This window comes from Neofelis nebulosa, chromosome 4 (assembly GCF_028018385.1).
Source record: "Neofelis nebulosa isolate mNeoNeb1 chromosome 4, mNeoNeb1.pri, whole genome shotgun sequence".
Classification (NCBI taxonomy): domain Eukaryota; kingdom Metazoa; phylum Chordata; class Mammalia; order Carnivora; family Felidae; genus Neofelis; species Neofelis nebulosa.
Genome location: NC_080785.1, coordinates 144,999,985 through 145,021,089, shown reverse-complemented (window position 1 = coordinate 145,021,089; position 21,105 = coordinate 144,999,985). Strand labels below are relative to the sequence as shown.

At 42.8% G+C, this 21,105-nt stretch overlaps 1 protein-coding gene across 4 annotated transcripts in view; it reads right to left on the bottom strand.

Moving 5' to 3' along the window:
• The window catches only part of ARHGEF3 (Rho guanine nucleotide exchange factor 3), a 313,773-nt gene that overhangs the window by 211,512 nt on the left and 81,156 nt on the right, over positions 1-21,105 (bottom strand). For 2 of the 4 annotated variants that reach the window (XM_058726485.1, XM_058726483.1), the window contains exon 3: positions 5,290-5,356. The exons of the other annotated variants lie outside the window; for them this stretch is intronic. In XM_058726485.1, coding sequence (XP_058582468.1) covers positions 5,290-5,356 — 67 coding nt within the window. The remainder of the gene's footprint in view (positions 1-5,289; positions 5,357-21,105) is intronic. 4 annotated transcript variants of the gene reach the window in all.

The window sequence follows — 21,105 nt, the reverse complement described above, 5'->3', positions numbered from 1 at the left end:
AATAAACTTCAAAAAATTAAGCCCAAAGGAGGAGAAGGGAACTTAAAGGGATTCTGGGCAGTAAAAGGTTTATCGTAGAATACTCAACTTGTTTCTAGCATTTGAAAAAAAAAATCTTCATGTCTAATTTCCTTTGAAGAAAAAGCATGTGTCATTAGCCTTGTTTTAAAGAGGCAATATGCTCTAATGGCTTGGGGACAGACAGTGTCGGGTTCAAATCCTGGCTCTGTCACTTACCACAGCTGAGATTTTAGGCAAGCTAGCACATGGTGAGGCTCAGTTTCCTCAACCTTGAAATGGGAATAAATATATCTACCATGCAGGGCTGCCATAGCCTGGCCTGGAGCTGATGATCAATAAATGGAAGTAAATGTACAAACTGAGGCTGCAAGAAAAGAGAAAGCTGTGCTGCCTTCTTCTGCAGGGTAGACACAGTAAGGTCACATTAAACACTGGCCTGGCCAGATATGTTTTGACTATCCCTCTACTGAGTTGTGAATTTTGGAACATTTCAGCCTGGCTTTCAAGAAACATTCAACTACACTGAGTTTTGTGCACTTCCTTCCAAGCACAGGACCTGGGATGTGTCAAGGCAGCATGGAGCAGGCATAGGACCCTCTGCCTGGAAATACGGTTCTAATTCTGATCCCTCTACTTCGAGTGACCCTAGGAGCGGTCCCCATTATTTCCTGTCTGTGTAGAAACCAGACCCCTTTTTGTAACAGTAGCAAACTTGGCCTTGGAGAAAATGACCCTTCTCTACCTCAAGTGGCTTCTCTACCCCTAGGTGGCCAGTAACAAAACCCTGGCCACCTAGCTCCCTCAGGAGGAACAGGTGACCAAGGCCTGTCTGATCTTCTTGACTACCATGACTGGCCAAGGTATAACTATTTGCCAAGCCAGGGCAATCAGAGTCCTACGCTGGGATTTCAAACATAGACTCTGGAATCAAAAGCATCTTTCTTTTCTCTGAAAAGGAGTAGTTGTTTGTGGTCATCCTCTCTTCCCAAAGCAGTTCACATGGAGTATGTAAGATAAGATCCATACCCCAGGAATAACAAAGCTGGGAGAGAGCACCCCTGGATACCACTGGATACCCTGAAGCCCACCCATTCAGTTTCCCTCAGTCACATGAGGCAAACAATCTCCCTTTCCACTTGAGCCAGTTTTAATGGAGCTTCTATCACTTGTAACCAAAAGAGTCCCCACTAATACACGAGGCCTTGTTTCCCACATCTGAAAATTAAAAGGTCAGCTACAATGTCCAAAGTTTCTTCCAAAGCCTCAGAGTCTAGAAATTTCTTCCCAAATAGCCTAGGCAGGAGTAAAGAACAGGCACTTAAAGAAAGAGACAAGATAAGCACAGCCATGGAATCTGGCTGATATTTAATTGAAATCTCAGTTGTGACACCTAAACAATGCATTGTACGTAATAGTAAGTCTTGCTAAGTATTTCCAAGGGCAGGAGTTGTGCTCTTGATATTTTCACACTCCTAGGGAGAGTTTCCTTCCTGTATCTCTCTCTCTCTCTTTCTCTCCCTCCCTCCCTCCCTCCCTCTCTCAGCTAACTGGAGGAGTTGTAGCAAATATTTGCATAAGGAAGGTGGAAATTCTGAGCTCAGCACTGTCCCAATCAGATGGGGACCAGATGTGCAGTGAGCACCTGATGGAAGCACTTAGTAACAGTACTCCAGGGTCCCACCTCTCAGGGTCCCATCTTCTTATTCTCATCATTCTGTTCTGGTTTTACTCATAATGTTCCCTCTAGAACTGCCCCCACCCAAACCATCCTCTTGGCTTCTCTCCATGAGTGTATGTGCAGCACCCATGGGTCTGGTGAGAGACAGACACGGCATCACCCCTTGCCCAGGAAGATGGGGGAATCAGGAGGGTTGGTAACACCAAGGGCCTCTGTCTCCTTAGATGAGCGTGGGAACCAAGAAACCCAGCCTGCACTTAATAACGACAACTTCTAAAAGGGGCTAAATCACTTGGTAGGTAGGAAGAGTGTCATCCAAGGGCTACCAGCTCTTCCTGAACCTCTCCTCAGCCAAAAATCCCAGACCCCCCAAAAGGAAAACCATAAACCCTACTCCTAATGCCTTGAGGAGTAATGTAGATCTGGAGTGAATGTTTCCAGGGAAGACAAGGAGGGGGTTACAATACAATTCATTCAGTGATATTTTCCTTAAAATTATTTTGAAACATCTCATCTTTTTCCAGACTCCTTATTAAGATGCCAACCACTCCCTCTCTTCCCTTGGGCCCTGTCCCCGGCTCCCTCCTTAGCCCTCACATGTCTCCCACTTGGCTTCTCATCCAGAGTGATGTGGTTCCTTTTCCCCTTGCCTTTTACCATCCATCTCTCCCCAACACTTCTCCCTACCCCACCCCCAAAATCTACAAATGCCCAGGGCATAAGCAAACTGACACAGGATCTTTATTCTTTATAAGCCAAACAGGAATGGAATTACAAATGCTTACAATAGTTTCCTCTGCCATGCATATAAATATGGGAAATTCACGAGCACACAGATTCTAAAAACTTCCTTTCTTAATAAAGAAGATAATAAAGCATTCACAAAAAACATGCCCTGCCCTAGGACAGCATGCATAGCTCAGTCTAACAAGCCTGGGAGTCACATTTCATTATAGAAAATGTATCAGCTAGATAATGCCTCAAATGTCTTCATTCTGGCATTCTGGGTGCTTCTCGTTATTCATTTCCAATTACCATAACGATGGTTACAAAGCATAGCCTGGCTGGGAGTAAGGGTGTTTCCACTTGGTGGGGTTCCCTCCTAACCCTTCGATGTCACGGATGATTATGTTCCAAGAGGGAGACAGATCAATCTGGCCAATGTGGCAATTATCAGGCCCCAGACCATCTCCCTCTGGCATATCTTGATGTCAGCTTGTCTAACTTTACCAATAAGCCCCATGGGCCAGGAAAAATCAGAGCAAGGACACGGGACCAAAATAAACACCACAGCTGGGCACCTGGGTGGCTGTCAGTTAAGTGTCTGACTATTGACTTTGGCTCAGGTCATGATCTCATGGTTCATAGGTTCAAGCCTGGCATCAGGCTCCATGCTGACAGCTCAGAGCCTGGAGTCTGCTTTGGATTCTGTGTCTCCCTCTCTCTCTGCCCCTCCCCTGCTTGCACTCTGTCTCTCAAAAATGAATAAATGTTAAAAAAAAAAAAAAAAGATTCTGTCATCTATTTGGTTGCAATTAGCCAGGGACAGTTTGTTTGTTCTTCTGCAGTGATTCCCTAATTTTAAATACTACCATGCAGGGGTGAGAGTATCAAAGGGTCACTTAAACCAAGTGTGTATCTAACAGGCTCCTCTGAGCAGCAATTTCTGTAAAACAGAGTTGCGCTCAAAAACTTACAAAGCATTTTTCAAGGGAAGACATTTGAAGAGGTCTTATGGCCACAGGTAAGGTAATCAATTGTCCCAGTTTACCTGGGACTTCCAGTGCTAAACCCAGGGCAATCGCTGGCAAACTTGAGTGGTTGGTCACCCTAGATGTACCCCAATACTTGACTAGTGACCACTGCTGAAACAGAAGGAAGGCTAGGGTGTGCTGAAGGGACACCAGAGAGGGAGGGAAAATAAATGCCTTCAAATAGGCCAACTTGCTCATAGAAGGTCCAATTTCTCTATAGCTCAAAAGTGACAATAAATGTCAACTATTCCAAAGTGTGTACAAACTGCCTTGTCAACAAAGGATTTATTGGCAATGGGGAAATGCCACCAACTCCATCAACTCTCTTTAATGTAGTCTCTAAGCACGGCAACACATCAAAGGCTCTGAGAAGTCTCACAGTGGTGAACATATTTAATTAGGTGCTCTCAGTGTGCCCCAAGGTTATTTGAACACACAGGTTTTTTTTCCACCTAATGGTTATGATCATCCAAGTGAACACACTTGGAGAAATGGGGACCTTATCCACAAAACCATAAACTACTTAGGAGACACACAGTTTACGTTCAGTAAGACATGCACATCTCCTTAAGAGGTCAACGCATTTCTCTTTGTACTTGGTGAAAAGCATATTGTACCCTTAGTTAAAATACTGCCATGATCTATATTTATTTTCAGTAAGACACTTGGGGAAAATGGCTGAGATCTATGTAAGATACTAAAGGTGAATTGAACTAGTAAAAACAGTGCTGAAAAGACCAAAGACATGACCTCGAAACACAACCTGAAGTCGATTTTGTGTCTGATGGATGTGAAAGATCTGTTTATACATTCAACAAATTAATTAAGCATGTATGTGCTAGGCCCAGAGAGACAGCAGTGAACAAGAGAGAAATACAAGGTTTCTCCTCCACACCTGATGCTTAGAGCTTCCAATCTTAACGTTTTAGTAAGCACTAACTAACAATCTCATCCTATCAATGAGAAGAGAGTGCAGGGGTCTATGGGAGCGCCTCAGCTCTTGTCTTCCCACAGGAGGTGATATCAAGACTTAGACCCAAGGGAAGAAGCCGGTGGGGCAGCTTCAATGTGTGTAGGAGTGCAGGGCTGGACAGCACAGGAAGTGCTCTAGGCAGAAGGAATGACACATGCAAACACCAGGTCGTGAAACAGAGCTCTGAGCATTCTTTACACAGGCCAGGGTCTTCTTCCTGAGGCCAGAGCTAGAATTCATTTTAGCACACAGCAGGCTTCCATATACTTTATTATTATTATTATTAATTATTATTATTATTATTATTATTATTATTATGTTAAGGTAGAGAACTTTGCATCAAGAGGAGGTTAGATCTGACCCTTTCTACACTTCTAAGGGTCTGTGGCTTTATGATTGGGAGATTTTTATGATTTCCCCTTAAAATCTGTTCAGAGCTTACAGGCTTCTCTTCTGGAAAACAAAGCTCCCCATGAAGTCGTAAATCTACATATTAACAGACTGTACATTTCCGATTTCTTTTTTTTTAATTATGCACTGGGCCCCTGCAGGTTCCCAAGAAAATGGGCACAATGTCCCCCCCTGCCCATCAACCCTGACTTGGCTTCTTCATCAGGTGCTTTCCCGAGACCTTCCAGGGCAAACAGACACTGGCAGGCGCTTACGTGGGCCAATAACGTGGGCCACTCACGTTTTTTAATTGAGCCACAGCTGCTGATACGACCGACCGTGATTCCTCCAAATGCTAAAACCCAGCTTTCTTGGCGAAGATGGGTTAGTAAAGCCACCCCCAACAGCATCCTCTCTGGAGCAGCCAGAACAGGGCATAGAGCAGCAGGGAGCACTCCCGGGGAAACACTTACCCCTCTGAAATTCCAGGCTCTAGGGGAGGGGAACATAGGGAAGCTGTTTTGCAGAATCCGCCTAGGCCTAGAAGAGGAGAAAAGACAAGACAATGTGTTTCATTACTCATGGGTTAGAGACTCAGAGGAAATCACCCACTTCCGATGTAGCTTTATCAGAAAGAGAGAGAGAGAGATGCTTGGAGAAATGGCCCAGGCAGACGCAGCAGCCAGGCTTTTTACAGCTCGGCCATCCGTAGCAGCCAAACACACTCCAAACCCCTTCCTAGTCCCCCAGGAGGAAAGCTCTAGAGTCCCTTAGAAATAGTAAATCCCTCACCCTTAAAAAAATAAAATCTAATCTAAAAGTCAACCTGGATGCAATAAAAAAGCCAGACCAAGCTCCCTATCTTGATCTTCATTTCTCACACACAAACAATTCCCAAATGGATGCCATCAGGTGGTGTTTACAGCTTCAGCCGAGCCTGGAATTCTCCCTGGTGCAGGCCACACGGGAGCTCCAGACTTTCAGGGGGACGGTACATGGACCGTCCACAGGACATGTAGCTGCTGCCTAACCAGTCGGAACTGGTTTCCTCACCTATTAATCCCTCCAAGTGAAGCAATCTCCTTAGATGTGACAGAGGTGGGCTCCAGTGGGGTCAGCACAGGAGGTGGGGACACAGTACAGGGATGGAAAGAAGCAGCGGTGTGGTTGGGCAGCTTCAGGCACACCAGGAACACCTTACTTCTGTCCTGAAGAGTGAATCCAATGTTGTAGCTGCCAACACGCCCACAGGGACACCTTTTACAATGTGTTTGTGGAGTAATAAGTTACTCCTCCCAAAAAAGCTGTGTCTGTCAACATGGAAATTCAAATTTCATGTTTGCTTGAGGTACCACCTCACTGAAAAGCATCCCTGAGAAACGTCCATCTTGGACTTTCCCTGGAGTTTTAGTCAGTGATGTACCAAAGAGGTGGTGTTGGTTTTTCACGTGACAGTCACACCTTTACTTCGACCTCTGTGCCATAGTCAGCAGTAACACAAGGCAGAAGTGACCACTGCACCCTGCAGCATTATCAGGCTTGAGGAAAAGTCTTGATAGGCTCTACCATAGGAAAGAGATAGATAAGCAATATGCAAGGTAATTATAATAACAGCAGCAGCTAATGTCTATGGAGTACTTAAAACAGCACATGCTAATACTTCATAGAGTTAATCTCATTGACTCTCACACTGTGAGCTAGGGTCCTCATTGTACCCATTTAATAGGTAAGAAAACAGAGACCTAGGGATATTAAGTGATGCACGCAGGTAAAATCAGGATTCTAATCTCATTTGTCTAATCTCAGATCCCATGGTGTTTTACTAGCTGTGTGACCCTGAGCACGAGGTTTCATATTCTTATGTGCAAAACAGAAGAAATAATACCCAGAACATGGTCAAGACGAGATGAGGGTTCTAAATCCAGTTCTATCACTGCTAAGTTCTAAAAGATGTCAGCACAGATCCCCTCCCCTTCCTCCCAAATTCTGGCTCAAAGAAAAGCTTTCGACCAGGGGCACAGGACTGACACAGAAAAGCTGGGACAACTCACCGAAACAGATGGGAACTCCCACCTGCTGTATCTTTATATCCAGCCCCACTCCTGTCTCACCCTCCTCCTCACCCACACGTACAACAATAAAAACCCAGGCTAATAACATCTCAAGACAAACAGAGCATGTGGGTGGTTATTTAGATTTAATACTCTTCTCTATTAAGTAACATGTTGGTCTAAGTTCTTCTAAAAAAGCATTTCTCCTTTGGGAAGAAAAAAAACTTAGAATTTAACAAAACATCTCCCTGGATACTGCTCCCTCCTCTCCCCGGTTATAATTGGGCTTTGCTCTCCTAATGATTTGATGAGCTTCACTGCTTCCAAAGCAACAACGTATACCAGAACATTGCGAGTGAATGTTCCCCTGTTTTATACGGTGTGGTTTACAGAAAATTATGATCACAACAATCAGCAGTGATTATTATGCTAGGGATGTGCCAGGGTCTGTGCTAGGCACTTTGCCTACATAATCTAAGTCTCGCAATAAGATAGGTTATTATGTTATGTTACAGTACTCTGCTAATACATGACATACAAATAGTGTTATAATGGTGCCATGTGTTACAATATTATATATATATATATATATAAAACATATTGTAATGGCATTAGATACTTATTTTAAAAATATTTTTTTATTTACTTAAAGTAAGCTCTACACCCAAAGTGGGGCTTGACCCCAAGATCAAGAGTCACATGCTCTACTGACTGAGCCAGTCAGGCACCCCAGCATTATATACTTTTAAATAAAATATATAACTCTGGGGGCACCTGGGTGGTTCAGTCGGTTAAACGTCCAAGTCTTGGCTTTGGTTCAGGTCATGATCTCATGGTTTGTGGGATCAAGCCCTGCATCAGGCTTTGTGCTGACAACACAGAGTGTGCTTGGGATTCTCTCTCTGCCCCTCCCCTGCGGGCATTCTCTCTCTCAAAATAAATAAATAAACTTTAAAAAATAATGTAACTTTGTATCATAAAATATTGTCATATAGGGGCGCCTGGGTGGCTCAGTCGGTTGGGCAGCCGACTTCGGCTCAGGTCATGATCTCGCTGTCCGTGAGTTCGAGCCCCACGTCAGGCTCTGTGCTGACCGCACAGAGCCTGGAGCCTGTTTCGGATTCTGTGTCTCCCTCTCTCTCTGACCCTCCCCCGTTCATGTTCTGTCTCTCTCTGTCTGAAAAATAAATAAACATTAAAAAAAAATTAAAAAAAAATATTGTCATATAATATTATGGTATAATGGGGGATATTATTATTACCCCATTTTACAGATGAGATAAAACCTCATCTGTTTAACCTCTGCAGAGAGGTTAAACCACATGTGAGAAGTCACACAGCCAAGTTGGGATTCATAACCAGATGTGTCTGACTCTAGATTCAAAGGATGTAGCCCCTCGCATATAGAGAGAAGCCCCGCTAAACAGGGAAGAACATGCTTCTGGGAGAATGTAGCCTGGGGGTTTCTTGTGGGAGGGACCAGCTTAGTAGGATCTCAAATTTAGAAGCCTCATAGGCAAAGAAAAAGGATCAGAGTGAATCTGTCAATCCAGGGCATTCTTTTTTTTTTATTTTATTTTAATGTTTATTTATTTTTGAGAGACAGAGTGCAAGCAGCAGAGGGGCAGAGAGAAAGAGAGACATAGAATCCGAAGCAGTCTCCAGGCTCCAGGCTCTGAGCTATCAACACAGAGCACAACATGGGACTCGAACTCACAAACTGTGAGATCGCAACCTGAGCTGAAGTCAGACACTTAACTGACTGAGCCATCCAGGTGTCCCATTTCTTGTGTTCAGAAGCAGGTTCTTGGGGAGTCTGGGTGGCTCATCGGTTGAGCGTCTGACTCTTGATTTTGGCTCAGGTCATGAGCTCACGGTTCGTGGGTTCGAGCCCACATCAGCTCTGTGCTTGATAGCGTGGAGCCTGGTTGGGATTCCCTCTCTTCCCTCTCTGTTCTTCCCTGACTTGTGCGCTCTCTCTCTCTCAAAACAAATAAACTTAAGAAATTATTAAAGAAAAAAAAAAAGGAATCAAGTTCTTTGCACTGTCAGCAAAAGTCCAAGTAAGAAACAGGTACTTGGTTCTACAGATCTCCAAGACACGAAGGTACACAGTTGGGCTTCCTAACAGGGCTGGGAGGAGTTATCTATAGTGTGTTCAGTCCTTGGACCCCTGATGTGAGCCAGGTCTGTGCACGGTCTGTGCATGCGTGGTTAAGAAGCACAGCCCATCCTGCAGATGCCAGGGGAACGACGTTGACCAACAACCATCCACCTCTGCGGAGGGACCAACGGGAAGCCAGGGGTGGGTGTGAAGCAGGAGAGAAACCATTGACACAGGAGGGACAGCTTCTTGGCTGGAAGGAGGTTACAACTGAAGGAAAGATTGGGAAGAAAAGTTAGAAACACTGTCCACATGGAGAAATGCCCACAGGAGGAGAAACAAGTCAGGATTCAAGATGCATTTAGGGAATGATCTCAAATTTCAGAAGTGTGTGTGTGGCTGGAATCAAACAGAATAAGCTCAGGAGCTTATAACTTCAGGGTCAGCAGCAGAATGTATTTCCCACCACATGGAAATGAATACAACTTTTTTCCACCACCCTGAGAAGAGGATTAGTGACCATTTCCAGAGCAACTTCTAAGAGTATGGGTTTCAGAAGTGAATATGTAGACTGCTTTGCTGCCCGTGCACTCACTATGTGGGGCTAAGAGCCTAGTGTCTGAGGTACGACCAACTTGGGGCTCCAAGAGTGGCTCCCTCTCCTTCTTGCTGGGGGACTTCAACCAGGCTACCTACTCTCTACTGTCTCTGAGCCTCCATTTTCTCATCTGTAAAATGGGGATAAGAATCTCTTCTCACAAAATTGAAGCATTAAATTAATGTACTACATAAATTGTTTGGCAGAGAATCTGGCACTTATTAAATACTCTAATTAGCTATTACAGTAGCGCCTCCTTATGTATAAAGGATATGTTTCAAGGAGTGTCTGGCTGGCTCAGTCGGTGCAACACGTGACTCTTGATCTTGGGGTGATGAGTTTGAGCCTCACATTGGGTGTAGAGCTTACTTTAAAAGGGGGTACATTTGGGGGCACCTGGGTGGCTCATGAACCGTGAGATCATGACCTGAGCCGAGATCAAGAGTTGGATGCTTAACCAACTGAGCCATCCAGGTGCCCCAAATATTTTAATGTCTTACTTCTCAACCCAGGGCATCTTGCTAACAACACTTTGCTTTTATTTCTTTTGTTTTGTTTTACTTCGCTCTATCTATGAAGACAACTGTAGCAATATGAGGAAAGCCAAAGGGCTACATTTTATAGAGAAATTAGTGCAGACTATGGTATTTTATCCTGGTTGGACCACTCAAGACAGTGATGGTCTTTCAGGTAAATGTCTTCTTAATTCTGGTTGTGGTACATAATTGAGGATGGACTGGCAGGTGTTTAGCCAGGTGAAGGAAGACCCAATTCTCTGTGGAGAAGCTCACTGTGAAGAGGTCGTTTGCCCATTGGAAAGCTCATCACCTAGGCTTGCCTCTTAAACAAAGGCACAATGGCACCACCCGTAACTTGTTTCCATAGTTCATAGGCCACACTCAGCTTCATTCCACTTACACCATGGCTGCAACTCCAACTCTTTATTTCCTGATAAAATATGGGGAAACAGGATCACAGAACCTCAAAAATAGTCAATTGGTACAGTCACTCGGCACGGGTTGGATCTTCTCCAACAGTCCTTTTGAGAATGCACTGTGAAAGAGAGTCTTCCCTCTTTAGAGAAGGGGTCTATATCCAGTCATAAGGGCTCACATATTAATTTCTCTCCAACACGTAAAGAACACCTTCCATAGGGCAGGCACAGGACCAGACATTAGAGATACAGCAGTGAACAGCACAGATACAGTGTCTGCTTTCATGAAGCTTACAAAAGGATAATGGGAGTGAGAGAGGGTGGGAGAGAGAGAGAGAGAACATAGTAAGTCTTAAAGAAAAATAAAACAGTGGTAATGGGGAGAGCCAGAGGGGCTCAATCAACATTTGAGGAGCTAGACAGACCTCCCAGAGGAAACGAGACCTCCCTGTGACCTGACAGAGGTGAGGGACTCAACCAGGTAATAAGACAGGGAGCAGCAGGCCAGGCGACAGGAAGAGCAAGCTAAAAATGCAGGAGGTCGAACTTTGCAAAGATTACCTAAATAGACAAAACTGGCAGAACTAATTGCTGAAGAGTCAAGAGTTAAGATGTAGAAGCAAGGTGGCATATTTGAAAAACTGGAAGCTAAGTATGACCACTTAAACATCTCTCAATAAATAAAGGGATAATTAAAAGAAGCTATATTCATTCTTTACAATGGAAGACCATGTAGGACTATATATTAATGAAAAAATCTCAAAAAAAATAAAGAAAGAAAATCCAAGTTGCAGGAGGTATGCATATGATAGGATATGTGATACTATGTAGAATCTCACAAAATAACACTCTCTTGTTTTGGCCACATATGTATGTAGTAAAAATGTAAGACTACATATGAAAAGGTTTTTTTTTTTTTAAGTGTATTTATTTGAGAGAGAGAGAGAGAGTGAGAGAGAATGCTTGTACATGCACCCATGAGAGGGGGAGGGGCAGAAAGAAAGAATCCCAAGCAGGACCCATGGTGTCAGTGCAGAGCCCGATGTGGGGCTTGAACACACAAACCGTGAGATCATGACCTGAGCTAAAACCAAGAGTCAGACACTTAACCGGCTGACCCAGGAGCCCCTGAAAAGGTTTTATCAACTGCAAATAAATGGTCCCCTCTGGGGACTGAAAGGGAAAGGGACTCGGGTGGGGCCCATATGAAGCTTCATCACTACCTGTAATGTTTCATTTATTCACATAAAAATTCTGAAGCTAACAGGGCAAAAAGATTTTTATTAAATCTAAATGGTAGGTATAGATATGAATGTTATAATAGCCTATGTTTTGCTACGCAGGTGAAATAGATTATAATTAATAACAATAACAAATGAATAAATTCTAGCATAGCCATGTAATACAATACTAAGGCATCCATTAAAAATAATGAGGAGCGCCTGGGTGGCTCAGTCAGTTAAGCATTTGACTCTTGATTTTGGCTCAGGTCGTGGTCTCACGGTTCATGAGTTCGAGCTCCACATCAGGCTCTATGCTCAGAGCACGGAGCGTGCTTAGGATCCTGTCTCCCTCTCTCTCTGCCCCTCCCCCCCTTCAAAAATAAATAAATGTTTAAAACAATTTTTTTATAATAATGAGGTGTACTTGTGCCATCACCAGCAAAGACCATAAAATACAGTATATGAAGTAAGAGGCAGGGCAACATGTAAATCCATTTACTTTTACACACACACGCACGTGCAGAATCAGCTCCGAGTATGCTGAGGGTCCTGGCAGGGCACATGCCCAACTGTTGACATTGATTGATCATGTATACAGCTTGGGTCAGGGGTGGGAAGCATAAATGTGGACATCAGCTTTTACATACGTATTTTTAAATCTTTACTATAGAAACGTATTATGTAATGAAAATCATAATAATGCTTACTAAAAGGCCTTAATAGGTAGGGAAGGAGGCAGAGAGGCATGAAATGAGGCTGAACAGGAGGCCAGGGCTGGACAGGGCAGAGACTTAAAGGCTAAGGTTGGGGGGCTGGTCATGGGGTGATGGGGTTCCACTGAAGCTATATGGTGAGGAATGACATGGGATTTGCCTTTAGAAAGATCCCTCTGGCTAGAGGGAAGAGAAGACAGCCAAGGGGTCCAGAATGAAGGCAGAGACCAGCAGGGAGGGTACCGCAGGCATCCAGATCCACTATAGCCTCTCTCATCTCTTTCAAGATTCTGAAGGCACAGAAGTCATAAGTGTCCGTTCAGACTGCTTTTTCCCATTTTCTCTCCCTTCCCCAGCTGTTTTCTAGAACAGCACTGTCCAGTAGAAATATCATGCGAGCCACACATGTAATTTTAAATTCTCTATTAGTCACATTAAAATGGTAAACAGAAATAGGCAAGTTTAGTTTTAATAATATAGTTTATTTAACTCAATATATCCAGATACTATTATCAGTTCAACATGTAATAGAAAAAAAAATATTAGAGATATTTTACATTTTTTCATGTCTTCCAAATCCAATGAGTATCTTACTCTTAGATCAATCCTCTTTTTAATGTTTATTTATTTTTCAGAGAGAGAGAGACAGCGCACAAGCGGGGGGGAAGGGCAGAGAAAGAGGGAGACAGAGGATCCAAAGCAGGCCCCTTGCTGACAGCAGAGAGCCTGATGTGGGGCTCGAACTCATGAACTGTGAGATCATGACCTGAGCCAAAGTTGGACACTTAACTGACTGAGCCACCCAGATACCCCTACTCTTACCTCAGTTTTAATTGGCACTAGCCATGTTTCAAGTGCTCAGTAGCAGTATGTGGCATGTGTCTATCATACTGGACAGCACAAGTATAGAAAAATAACACATGTAATTTCAAAGAGCCTCTTTGAAAAGCCAGACTTTGAAAAGCTACAGCTCTGTGTCTCAGCAGTTAGTGACTAACCACAATATATAAATTGAGACCCTTTTGAAAAATGAGACACTCTCCAAAATGATTTTAGTATCCATCTGAATTCAGAAAAATTCAGAACAAAAAAAATATTTCTCAAAAGCTTTAGAGATATAGTCTCTGGAATAATTACAGGAAATTATCTTCAGGTCACATCCTTACCTGAATAGATCAACATACGAAATTTTTCCCAAATGGAGATTATCCCAAACAAAAGTCTATGATCTGGTCCTAAATAATGTAGAAGTAGTCTAATCAAACGAATTCCAGAATGAACTAAAAGGAAGACATTGAAATGATTTTTTTAAACCCATAAAATGATTATATTTGTATTTACCCTTTTGTGAAATGTTTGTTCAGGTCATTTACCCATTTATATACAGGGATGTTCTTTTTTTGTTATTGATACGTAAGGGCTCTTTCTAGATTCGGACAAGAGTGTGTAACAAGTGGCTAGCACATGCCTGGTACTCTAGTAACCGTATTAAAAAGGCATATATTAAATTTCATCAACTGGTGAATGAAAATGGATAAACAAAGGTGTATGTGCCTGCAATGGGATGTGATTCAAAAGAATGAAGTACCAACACCTGCTAGGACATGGAGCAACCTTGAATGCCTTATGCAAAGTGAAAGAAGCCAGACACAAAAGGCCACATCGTGTATGATTCCATTTATGTGAAATACCCAGAATAGGCAAATTCATAGAGTCAGAAAGCAAACTAGTGGTGGCCAGGGGCTGGGGAAAGGAGAGCAAGTAGGAAGTGACTGCTTAATGGGTGCACAATTTCCTTTTGGGGTGATGAAAATGTTCTGAAATTAGGTTGTGGTGACGGACACACAACCCTGTATATGTACTTAATACCACTGAATTATTACACACCTAAAATGGCTAAGATGGTAAACATGTATTTTACCACAGTAGTTTTAGGCAATTTGGATTGATTGATTGATTGATTGATTGATTTTAATAATGAGGGTATCCGTTGGGTAAATACCTAGTAGTGTAATTGCTGAATCATAGGGTAGTTATATTTTTACGTTTTTGAGAAACCTCCACACTGTTTTCCAGAGTGGCTGCACCAGTTGGCACTCCCACCAACAGTGCAAGAGGGTTCCCTGTTCTCCACATCCTCGCCAACACTTGTTGTTTCTTGTGTTGTTGATTTTAGCCATTCTGACAGGTGTGAGGTGATATTTCATTGTAGTTTTGATTTGTATTTCCCTGGTGATCAGTGATGTTGAGCATGTTTTCATGTATATCTGCTCAAAGAATACAAAAATACTAATTCAAAGGGATACATGCGCCCCAATGTTTACAGCAGCATTATCTAAATAGCCAAATTATGGAAGCAGCCCAAGTGTCCAGTGACTGATGAATGGATAAAGAAGATGTGGTATATATATATATATATATACAGTGGAATATTAATCAGCCATAAAAAAGAATGAAATCTTGCCATTTGCAATGGCACAGATGGAGCTAGAGAGTACTCTAATAAGTTAGTCAGAGAAAGACAAATACATTTGATTTCACTCATATGTAGAATTTAAGAAATTCTTAAATAAATGCGCAAAGAAGGAAAAAAAGAGAGAAAGAGGCAAACCAAGAAACAGACTCTTAACTACAGAAAACAACTTGCTGGTTACCAGAGGGGAGGTGGGGAGGGGGATGGGTGAAATAGGTGATGGGGATTAAGGAGTACACCTGTCACGATGAGCACGGGCTGTTACATGGAAGTGTTGAATTGCTGTATTGTAAACCTGAAACTAATATTATACTGTGTTAACTAACAGAAATTTAAATTAAAACTTCTTTTTTAAAAAAAGAAAAAAAGCTGTAAGTTTCACTGCTTAAAAAATAAAGAAAAAATAAAAATAGTTAGGGTAAAACAAAGATAATTTTCAGGCAAAATAAAAGATACATATCTAACGGAAAAATCCTCATAAAATAATAATGCAAACTAAAATACTGTTAACCATTCCAGAAGCGGGAATTACGTAAATAAAAGCCAGGAGGGTAAACATTCTGCACAGCCTGGGAATTGACAAAAATGGCTTAGATGTGAAGTTTTATCAGTACTTGTGAGAAATCCGCCCTACAAGTCCCTGTCTCAGAGACACATATTTATGTCAGTCCTTCAACCATGATAAAAATTCCCACACTCTGGCTTTCTCCACTTCCTCTCATTCTCCACTCTGGGCCCCGACTCTCTGTGCTCAGAGATTCTGCAGCAACACCCGTTCCATCCTCTGCTCCCACCTCATGAGGCTCATGCTGCATTTCTCTTTCACCCCTGAGCTTCCTACAAAGCTTTTATCTTCAGAAAAGCCACTCATGAGTGCAGTACTCCAGAAAAAGAACTTTCAAAGGTAAATGTCAGTGACTCCCAAGTGGTGCCGTGAAGCAGAGGTTTGGTTGCAGTGGTTAAAAGTGCATTTGCTTGGAACTAGCTCTGCCATTCACGAGCTGTGTGACATGAGACAAGTGACTTACCCACTCTGTTCCCTACTTCCCCCATCTGTAAAATGGAAGTAATAACAGGATTCCCTTACAGAGTTGTTGTGAGGATTAAATGAGTTAATATATGTAAAGCGCTTGGCACGCGGTGCACAGAAGGTCTACTTTAAGAGTTAGCCCGCTTCTGGGCGATGAGCTCTGGAAGGCCAGGGACCGTGTTATTTGGGTTCACTGCTGTCTCTGCATTCCCTGCACTTTGTAGGACCTTGATCAGCAGCTGGAGGATGAATACATGGTGCTTGCCCTCAGTAAGTCTGTGGTCAGCAGTATCACAGAGTAGCCCTATAGACACAGTGACAGAACGTGAATACGACCACATGCACTTGAGAGAGAGAACAGGTGTCTATCGTTAAGGCCATCTAGTGTAGCCCTCAAGCACTGGGCTTGGACCCTGAGGCAAGCCTGACACGGGGCTGTGGATCTGCACCATCTCCACCTTCTCTCTTCCCAGGCCTCTCCAGACTGTGCTCGGTCCTGAACAAAAGCTCCTCAAATTCAAGTCAGCTCCTCGGTTAGAAACTGTTGAAATGAACAGCACCAGAGGAAGGGGACTCTGGTCACAAGGGCATGACAGGCTCCAACATGGGACCTTCCCAAGGGCATTTAAGTGCATTTTGGATTATATATGATTCTCATCTTACCAACTGCACTATAGTTCCCATGCTGTCTCCTCATCCAGAAGAAAGTACCTACAAAATGCAGTAGCTGCCCCAGGAAACTTAAACCCAAACACCCTGAGAGACACCATCCCATCATGACACCAGTGCTCCTGTCCATTCACGTATTTCAAGTCCAGGGTGGGCCACAGGTTGCCCATTCACATTTCCATGTGTTGGGCAGCCACTGTAAATCTTTCTAGAACAAAGTAAATCCACTGAAGAGAGACAGCAGACACGCAGGGTGGTCATAGCATGGGATGTGCAGTCTCCAAGAATCTGGTTTAAGCCCAAGTTTACTAGGTGATCTTGGGCAACTTTTAAGGAACTTCCTTGAGCCTCACTTTCCGACTTGAAACCAAATCCAAGTCACAAACCAATGAGTCCAGGTCAAACAGTCAAATAGCAGCTATTCCTACCATCCCTTATCCCTTACTCTGCTTTGTTTTTCTCCATAGAGTTGATCACCTCCTAAGGTAAGCTCTGAGAGAACAGAACTATGTTTTACTATGCAGCATCCTTTATGCCTACAATGATGCCCAGCACTCAGTAGACACTCAGCAAATACTTAGAGCTAATATTTATTAAGCTGTCCGTGTGAGCCAGCTAGTATGCAAAGCACTGTAAAGAAACTGTTAATGTACTCCTCATAACAACCCTATGAAGTCTGTCTCACCAGGCCCATTTTCCAGTTAGAAACTGAGGCTCGGGGAAGTTTAAGAGCAGAAATCAGGTAAGGGTCTTACAGACTACTGCAAGTTTTCTGGATTTTAGTCTGAGTGATATGGGAGGCCACAGGAAGATTTTGAGCAGAGAAGAAACACGATCTATGTATTAAAAGGACTGTTCTCAATCCTGTGTAGATAGGACAGCTGTAGGGGCAAGACAGAGAGGAAGGAGATGGTGAGGAAGTGCCTTTGGTAGTGGGAGTAGGGAGAAGACCTTTGGGAGGAGCAGATTGGGAAACAAAAGTCAAGGGCAGACAGATCATCTGAATTGGTATGGATCTCCAAATGGAGATTGTAGTGAGCGGTTGGATATAAGAAACTGGAGAGTATATTCGAGAAGCATCAGCCTTTAGACTGAGAAGAAGCCCCACCTTGGTGAGGGAAGAGGGAGAGGAGTATTCAAGAAGCCAGGGAAGAAAGAGTTTCAGGGAGGCAGTGCTCAACTACATCACCAAGTAGGGGAGAGAGAAATGCCCACTGAATTCGGCAAAGCAGGTGTCCCTGGTGACTTGACACGATGAAGTGAGTGGAGTTGGGGACAGAGCTGAAAGGGGCTTGTCTAAAGATTACCTAAGAGCAATGTCTGTAGAAAAACTAAGTTGACAAGGATCTTAGGGATTGGCCAGTCTACTGAAGTCATTAGAATATGAGCTCCCCAAGGACAGGAACTTCATCTGTCTTTTTACTGTTTTATTCCTCCCTTTGGGCACCTGGCACATGACAGATGCTCAATAAATATTTGCAAGACTTTTTTGAACTTTCTTGACATCTCTAGCCAAAGAGTACAGGTCAACAGGAACTTTGCATCCCTAACAGGATGGTATGGAAGACATTGAGGAAATGCACACACAAATTATCCCAAGATGCAATGTTCACCTTCCCTTCCCTTGCTAAAGAAACTAGAATTCATGCTACTTGGTATTTATTCAGCATGAGAATAATGTGTTTTCCAGTTACTCTTCTCATTGACATTCATATCTGTATCGTCAGTGGATTGAATGGCTTCTCACTGGCAGCACCAAATTTCAACATTCAAGCTAATTTATAAGCTGGTGTAATTAGCAGAAATTACAGAATATTTTTAAAGGGATGTTTTGTAACAGAGGTCTTTTGGAAATCCAATTTAGGAAAATTATTTTTTTCATGTTCTCAAAGTGCTGACCTGCAGATGATGTTTCAAAAGCATTTAGGGGTCACTTTGAAAAGCAAGGGGATCATTCTCCCTCTCCCCACCTGCATCCATCTGAATTATGGCACATTTTCAATGGGAAAGGCCTCATTACATCCTAAGGAAATCCACATCCTGCACCTCCAGGTCACAGTCCAGCAGGGAGCAGCCTCATGTCCCTCCGGAAAGGATAATTAGTTTTCTACCCTTTAATCAAGGAGCAGCAGATTGTTGTTTTTCTAAAGTTTTGCCTGGGGAGAGCCTGTTCTTTCCCGAATGTGTGTTTTTCTAAACAGGACTCCCTGTACGTACCCAACCTTCCCATGAGCCACCACTGACAGGCACTCCCCCAGCCTTATCTGAAACAAAAAACTGAAGCTCTCCACTGATGACAGCCTCTGGCCCCTCAACTCCACAGATGTGGGATTAGGTCATGGCCCTCACAACTTACCAGCACCAATGAGCTTTCACTTATCGACCAAGAGAATCCTCAATCTCTCTGTCATGGAGGTCATGTTTTTAAGGGTTTACTTAAAAAAAAGTAATAAATGCTTATCATGTGCCAGACACTATTCTGAGTGCTTAATAAATATTAACTCATTTAACCCTCAAAACAATTTTATAAGTACTTTTATTATTCCCACTTTACAGATGAGGAAACTGAAGCTCAGAGAGGTTAAGTGACTTACCCAAAACCACACAGCTAATAGGTGGCAGAGCCAGGATTCAAACCCAGGTGGTCTGGCTCCAGAGAACAGAGAGACAGATGTTAAAACCATTGCAGAAGCAGTAACAACCAAGAAAAGAAGATGGAAATTGAATTGCTTACTATGTACTAGGCCCAGAGCCAGTGTTACTGGTTAGTTTCTCTTTACATAAAGTGCAACTGGACCTTAAAATCATCATTATCATCATCATCCTCATCATCATCCTCATCATCAAAGATTATTATGTGTATTATGTGTTGGTCTTCTACATCTACAAATAAAAATCCATGTAGATTCATTGGTATGTTTTTACCGTGTGCATGTTACTTTGATAAAAGTATGAATTTAGTTAAAAAATTTTAATGGCTAAAAAAAAAAAAAAATTAATGGCTGAGTTTTCTGTTTTTTGTTTTTTGTTTTTTTTTTTTAATTTTTTTTTCAACGTTTTTTATTTATTTTTGGGACAGAGAGAGACTGAGCATGAACGGGGGAGGGGCAGAGAGAGAGGGAGACACAGAATCGGAAACAGGCTCCAGGCTCCGAGCCATCGGCCCAGAGCCTGACGCGGGGCTCGAACTCACAGACCGCGAGATCGTGACCTGGCTGAAGTCGGACGCTTAACCGACTGCGCCACCCAGGCGCCCCAGAGTTTTCTGTTTTTAAAGTGATTTGAATCAAATAAACAGCCCTTAGAAGGCATTTTTTTAAAAGCCACCCTGAACTCCCTTTCCAATTTTTGTCTTAAAAAGAAAGTAAGAAGTCTTTGGTATTGTTCTGTCAAACTGTATGCCAATCAGACACAAAGAGGAAGCAGATAAACTCATGTTTTTCAAATCCTGAAAAGCTCTAACTCAAAAATTATATTTACAGACACCCTCACAGATTTTTTTTTTTTTTTGCTCAGCGTGGGGCAGAAGACAGTCTTCACACTTTATTCAATAATACATTGATCGGAAGCTAATAAATCAGTATGTAGGTGGCCCAACACCTCCACAATGAAAATCGCAATCCTAAAACTCAGGATTCAGAAATGGGATCTCTAAAAACTGATTCTAACTCAGTTAAAAACACCAAAAATTCTTAAATTAGCCAGCATTGCTTAAAGCAGTTTATTGACTTTCTGATACAGGACCTACCACAGTCTCCAAGGTAATTAGAAGCACCATAAATGCTGTTTTTGGCAGTGACTGGGGCCACACATAAAAACATGTTTATTCCCAAACCGTCAGTGAAATATGGTGGTGGGGGTGGGACCACGTCAGGCTTGTAGCATATGTGGAGAAAAAGGAAAGGTAATGCCAAGGGCACCATTCAAACTGAGATTATTTCATCACTATGACAAACAGCAAGCCAACCCCCAAATTCTAGGTAAGAGAGTAATTCTGAGCAAGACAATTACTCAGAGTAAGAGAAATTCTGAGTAAGACAGGGTAATATTATTATTTTAACAATAATGAAAATAATACTATTAGTGCTGTGCTTATTATGTGGATTAATTCATTTAATTTTCATGGGGGCCCTGAAAATAAGGGCCATAACGGAAGAAGGTTCTGAGAGGTTAGACTTGGAAATGCTCCATGGCTACTGAAAGTCAGAGCCAGAGACAGCCCAATTCCAAGATGCCTGCTCTTGGTCCCTGAGTCCTGCTAAATTGTCTACGGGATTTTCTGGCCACCTAATCCACAAAAGTCATAAATTGGAGACAGGAAAAATGAACCGTGTGGGTCAGTTATGTGCTATTTATCAAATATTTCTATCAAACGTGGTCCCATTGCATAGGACAGAACAAGCCCCCAACCATCCTCCTGGGCAGCTGGGCTCCCAGCTCGCCAGCTGGGCTCCAGTGGGAACAGGGCCCGTACTTACATCAGCGTTGCCATAG